At 49.9% G+C, this 6,044-nt stretch overlaps 1 protein-coding gene across 1 annotated transcript; it reads right to left on the reverse strand.

Moving 5' to 3' along the window:
• Window positions 1-2,469: 2,469 nt before the first annotated feature.
• Window positions 2,470-5,420, reverse strand: LOC117866731 (laccase-15). The gene is made up of 6 exons (XM_034751012.2): window positions 5,039-5,420; window positions 4,739-4,890; window positions 4,382-4,629; window positions 3,932-4,051; window positions 2,842-3,840; window positions 2,470-2,736 (listed from the first exon to the last, which is right to left on the reverse strand). Exons 1-6 carry the CDS (start codon window positions 5,159-5,161, stop codon window positions 2,528-2,530), a joined length of 1,851 nt encoding a protein of 616 aa, XP_034606903.1. The 5' UTR covers window positions 5,162-5,420; the 3' UTR covers window positions 2,470-2,527.
• Between the last annotated feature and the right edge of the window lie 624 nt (window positions 5,421-6,044).

A 6,044-nucleotide genomic window follows, 5' to 3' on the forward strand; every position in this document is an offset into this window, starting at 1 on the left:
TTAAGGACACAACTTGCCTTCTTGGCTTTGCTCCTGCTGTTCGTACTCCTCGAAGGCTTGGTCTTCAAATCCCTCGAACTGTTGAACGTCTAAACGCATCACACGAGCACATACAAGCAAACATGGGAAAAAAGTAAGAAACAGTACACCAATCATAATTAAACAGAGAAAACAAGCTTGTAAAATTGATCTACGCTTTAAAACAAACACGTGGATATAAAGAACGCGAAAAACGGAGTTAAGATGCAAAAGATATGATTAAAATGAAATCCAGGGGCTTTTCTGCGAGAAAAACAAAACTTCTAGGGTCAAACTGCGAAAAACCGAGGACCTATATGTAATTACGCGTATAAACTGAAGGTTTAACACACAAAAACTCCAAAATGGATGGCGGGTTGATTTTTAGAAAACTCAGGGCTTAAACCAAAAATGCGAGGGCAGATCTGTAAATATTTTCAATGCGATCTGGACCGTGGGTTGATTTGCGGAAAAGGTGAGGGCTTAAGTGAAAAAGAATAGCGGCGCGGCGCGGTTGACTAGTACGCGATCCGGTTGTCTTGCTGCCAGCCGTCGGATCTGGATCCGACGGTCACGGTCGCCGACGGTAGCGGGGCGGTGGCAGAAAAAGCGGCACGCGGCAGCGAGCGGTGGCGGGGTCGTCGGAGTTGGCCGAAACGGCGCGTCCGTGGGCGGTTTGGCCCGCGGAGACCCCCAAAAGCAAGAGGAAAACGCCACGAACTCGTTTGAGTTGATGGGGAGGTTCGGGGGCGCGGCAGAGCTCACCTTTGGTGGGTATTTGTGGCGGCGCAGGGGGAGAGCTTGGGCGGCTTGCGCTAGCTATGGTTTGGTGGGTGAGGGCTGGGTGCTTGAGGCCAGGGAAGGGCGGCGGCTTAAATAGGGGCGGATGGCAGCGGGATAAGGGTAGGGGCGGATCCCGCGTGGAGAAAGGACGCGGCGGTTGTGGGAGGTGGGCGGAGTCTGGCGCGGTCGGGGGAGGAAGTCCCGGCCGGATACGGCCGGAGGACAGGGATGACGGGTGGGCCCCACCCGTCAGACCGGCGAAAGGGAGCGGGCCGGCGCTGCTTTGCAGGCCGCGGAGGAAAGGAGAGGTGGGCCGAGCGGGGAGGGAGGCTGGGCCGGAGGGAAAAGCGGAGCGGGCCGGAGGAGCTGGTGGCGCTGGGCTGCCGGAAGAGAAGGAGGCGCTGGGCCAAAAGAAAGGAGGAGGAGAAGAATGCGACCGAGGAGGAAAAAGAGAAAAGGGAAAAAAGGAATGGTTTTGAAAATTGAAATTGAATTTGAAATTCAAGTTTGATTCAAACACAAGCAATCAAAACAAATGCACCAGCATGTAATGCACAAATAAACTCCTAGGGTGAATTAATTTTATTTGGAGAAAATGAAAATTAATATGCCTAAGAATTTAAAGGACATCCTAATTGAGCAAATTTTAGTGAATTTGAATTCTTTTAAAAATTTGGGTGTTACAGCAAGGCACTGGGAGCGCGACGCTGGGCACACCCCCACTGCAGGATGCAGACTCAGTGGAGTTCGTGTCAACACTAGGTGCCGGCGTGTCGCAGCTGCTGGATGCGGAACACAATGACGACGCCCCACTCCGGTACCGCGACATTGACAATGTGCTCTGGCCAGCCACGCCGCTAGGTTTCGCTGCGTGGGAACTGGAGGAGCAGCTGTTGTTGGCATGCAAGGCCGAACCGGCATGGTTCAAGGAGGCGATGGAACATGAGAACTGGCACCATGCCATGCTCGATGAGTTCACCTCTATTGAGGTGAATGACACTTGGAGGCTTGTTGATCTACCACCAGGGGTGCGTCCGAGTCAAGTGGGTTTACAAGACGAAGCAGGATGAAGCTGGGCTCATCACAAAGTTCAAAGCCCGGCTCGTCACCAAGAGGTACGTGCAGCGCCAGGGGATCTACTTCGATGAAGTATTCGTCCCGGTGGCACGCCTGGAGTCCGTGAGGCTGCTTCTAGCGCTCGCTGCAAGCGAAGGGTGGGCTGTCCACCATATGGACGTCAAGTCCACTTTTCTGAATGGTGCACTCCTGGAGGATGTGTACGTCAAGCAGCTGCCGGGGTTCATGCTGAAGGGCCAAGAAACGAAGGTGCTCCACCTGATCAAGGCTCTTTACGGACTCCGTCAAGCCCCACGACCATGGTACTCCAAGCTCGACTAGTCCCTGATCAAGCTCGGGTTCCGGCACAGCACGTTGGAGCATGCTATCTAACTCCGCGAGGTGGGTGCATGCCGCCTCATTGTAGGCGTCTATGTGGACAATCTGGTTATCACCGAAGGGAATCCACGGACATCAGCACCTTCGAGGAGGTGATGAAGGCAACATTCAAGATGAGCGATCTTGGGCTTCTGCGCTACTATCTCGGGCTGGAAGTGACGCAGATGGGGAACGGCATCTCAGTTTGTCAGAGTGCCTATGAAACAATGTTCATAATTCATAATAATGCTTTCTTTATTTAAGAACTCATATGCATGGTAGAATTTATCTTTCAGACTTCGTTGACGCGGGCAAACTCTGTTTCTGTAGTTTTGTGGTAGAGTTCATTTGGCACAACATGATGGCCATGGTTACATGCCAAAAGCTCTAATGGTGGTGGTGGGAGAGATGTTTCCACTGTCGGCCCATCCTCTACGATGAATATCGCCGCCATGCCCATCGATAAATGGAACTCATAGTGGCAATGCATGAACCATACCCCTGTACAAATACAAGGAAAATTTATCATGCTGTGAGTGAGACCTAACCTTCACATGCATAAGACCATGTCACATGTACTACTAGACATGGAAATCCTATACGCACCTGGATTGTCCGCCACAAACCGGATGGCAGCCCAGCCGATCCTCGGGACGACCACGGAATTCCTCACTGGCGGATCAACCAGGTTGTACTTGGCCACATCCCTCGCCGCGTCATAGTTACCAACACCCTGCGCAAGCACAAACATGTTGTGACCATGCAGGTGCATCGGGTTGGAGGCGCTCTGCATCACCGCCGTGCCCTGGAACACGATATCCACCACAGCACCATGCCGAAAGTGCCGCACCAAGCTACCCCTTGACGTAGGTTCTAGCTGCCCCTCCTTTGGCCCCCATGGAATCAAGCCCCGGTCGGTGAAGTTGAACACCATCGGCGGCCTATCGGGAAGCTCTTGCAGCACGTCCATGCCGCCGGTGTGGTAGTAGTGCGCTTCTAGCAGTGGCATGTTCGTGTCAGGGAGCTGAAATGAGACGTTGTTCATGGTCGCGACAATGATGGCCTCGTTACTCCCACTTCTCTTGCAGGTCTCGCCTCGCCGGCAGATAGAGCCCAGGCCAACGGTAATGAACAGGGACTCATCGGCACGCTCCGGCACCAGCGGCTGTTGTGTGTCGTTCAAGCTGGTCAAGTTACCATGGAAGTAGAAGGTGGCCATCGTGTCATGCTGGTCGGGCATCTCAGGTGCCACTGGAGGTGCGGTGCCATTGCTGGAGACGTGCCTGGTGCTGTACCACACAGTGCCTCTTGTGACGAACTTTGGCATCTGGTGGTCGGGCTTTGGCGATTGGTTGGCGAGGGCTATGATGTAGTACCCACCGGGTGGCGCGTCGGCAACAACGAGGGCATCAATAGTCTCACCGGGGGCGATCGTGATGATGTCCGTGGTGTAAGGGTTGACGTAGTTTGCGTCGGTGGCAACCACCGTGAACTTGTGCCCGGCGATCTTGATGTAGTACTCGGAGTAGAGAGCAGCGTTGATAATTCGAAGGAGGTAGGTCTTTCCGGGCTCCACGTTCAGCACATAGCCGTCTTCCTTTGCCCCTTCATTTCAGAGTTAAAAATGAAGGAATTAGTCGTGTAGAAGAAAGTTTCATTTTATTTGTACATCAACAAGTATCCTATGAATGGTTACCGGAGCAGTTGTAGACATCTCCTAACTTGCCGTTCATTGTGGCTCCACTAGGGTTATCATTAAAGAAACTGTCCCTCATTCTTCTGTCCAACTCATCAAGATCCATCTCCCACCACTCCCCTGCCACAACAGGACATCAACTCAGAAATAAGCTCAACATAACTTTGCTACGTGCTACTCCCAAATTATAGGTCGTTTTCTCTTTTCTATCTATCTATCTATATATATATAGCATTTGTTGTACACGTATGTCTAGATACATAGTAAAAACTATGTATCCAGAACAGACAAAATGATTGACCTGTAATTTGCCATACACATATGTATTGCTCAGCCTGGGTTTAATTCTTCTTTTTAATATAATCGGTAGCTCTCTTTTTGGCTCATTTAAAAAAAAAGGAACGGAGAGAGTATGTCTTAAACGATCCAAAAGTCAAATAATTCACAAACCTATAATGATGGGAACTTCCTTATCAGGATTGGGGAATGGATACGAGCTGGCCCCGTGTCTTGGCCGGATGATGAAGGCACCGTGAAGGGTTGCCCGGAGGCAGGTAACGTGAGCATGCCACCAGAGGGTGCCTTCTTGCCCGGTGACACTGAACCGGTAGGTGAAGTTTTGGTTCGGCAGGATGGGGCTTTGGGTGATCATCGGCACCCCATCCGCCCAACAATTCAGCAGCTGTTTCACCCCATGCCTACAGTACAAACAACAGCTTGAATATATAGGAGTTTGCCTGTTTTGGAAGTTGGAACAGAGGAATTTGTTGAATGATATAGGGGCCAGGTACTTAGCGATTCTATTACCAATGGATCGTTATGTTGTGCGGTGACTTGTTGACGACATGAACAACCACAGAGTCTCCTTCCGTAACCTCTATCATTGGCCCTGGAAATTGCCCGTTCACCACGGTGACAAGCATCTCCTTGCACAGATGTGTCATATTCATCTCGCTCACCTAAACATATATAGAAGTTCGAAAAAGTTGAATCAAACATCCACGTATACATTCTTGTAGCGATATGCATTTCATAAGGAAGCTGATTAATAGTACAAAGAAATGGGAAACGATGGAGATCAGAGACAAGGAAGGGAATCATGCTTACAACGAATGTGTGCTCAACGACGGCAGTGGCCGCTCCTAGTAGGGCCATCGCAGAGAGCACAACAATGACAGCGGAGGCAACAGCTGTGGCTGCAATTGGGAGGCTGAGGCACTGGATCTTCATTGTTTGCAACTGTCTTCTTCTACAATGTCTGTATAATAGCGTATATGTTACAGGGAAGGTAGCCTCGATGAGTGACAAATAATGGTCTGAATGCCACGGGTCTGATCTATTGGAGAGGCAGGAAGGGGTGGTCAATAGGTCGGGTCGGCGGAGTGGTGGTGTTATTGTTCACGGTGGCATATATGGGGAGGCCCGAGGGCTGGAAAGCTGTTTTAGAAGACTGTAGCAAATGGTAGGAGAGGGACTAAGCTCTTTTTCCTACTTGATTGAATCCCCTCGTATTTATAGGGAGGAGCCGCTGCTTGCCTTACAAGCAAATCTTACTCGACTTAACTTACAAGCAATCCTTGACTTACTATGTTGATCACATATTCATATTATGAATTTTGGACCTCGATCATCTATCATTGTGCAAATAATATTGTTTCCTTTTGAAGCCAGTTCTGAATCTATTGTTTCACTTAATAGGAGAGTCCCAATGCAGGTTTCATTTCTATGAAATTTGATGACATGTCCACATTTTTTTTTGACATGACAAAGAAGTAATGAGGATGCTAGAGAAAAGACGAGTTTTATCTTAGATGAAACTACCTGGACATTGTTTGAAACTTAAAACTATTGGTCCCCTTTTCTCTACCTGTCCTCCCCGTTGTCCCGTTCCCTTTGGCCGTTGCATTTTGCCCTCAATCGTGTGGGATTTGGGTTTGTCGTTAAGGGCAATATCTGAGACCCTGCTGGCACATCAGCCTATGCCGATACGCATGCACATGCACCATGTGAAAGTGAAGTGGATCGAGGCAAGGATGCAATAACGTGCAGTGGAGTTGGTATTTCCTTGGATCTTGTCGGATCATCAGCATTCAGCAACCGGTGCTTGACAATG

The sequence above is a fragment of the Setaria viridis genome, chromosome 8, assembly GCF_005286985.2.
Source record: "Setaria viridis chromosome 8, Setaria_viridis_v4.0, whole genome shotgun sequence".
In the NCBI taxonomy this organism is placed as follows: domain Eukaryota; kingdom Viridiplantae; phylum Streptophyta; class Magnoliopsida; order Poales; family Poaceae; genus Setaria; species Setaria viridis.

What these genes read in the sequence shown, in the direction of transcription:
- LOC117866731 (XM_034751012.2), bottom strand. Translation starts at nt 5,161, where the DNA reads ATGAAGATCCAGTGCCTCAGCCTCCCAATTGCAGCCACAGCTGTTGCC. An exon ending in TCGTTGAGCACACATTCGTT is followed by an intron (nt 4,891 to 5,038) that starts GTAAGCATGATT and finishes ATATATGTTTAG; the next exon opens with GTGAGCGAGATGAATATGAC. An exon ending in GGAAGTTCCCATCATTATAG is followed by an intron (nt 4,052 to 4,381) that starts GTTTGTGAATTA and finishes CTGTTGTGGCAG; the next exon opens with GGGAGTGGTGGGAGATGGAT.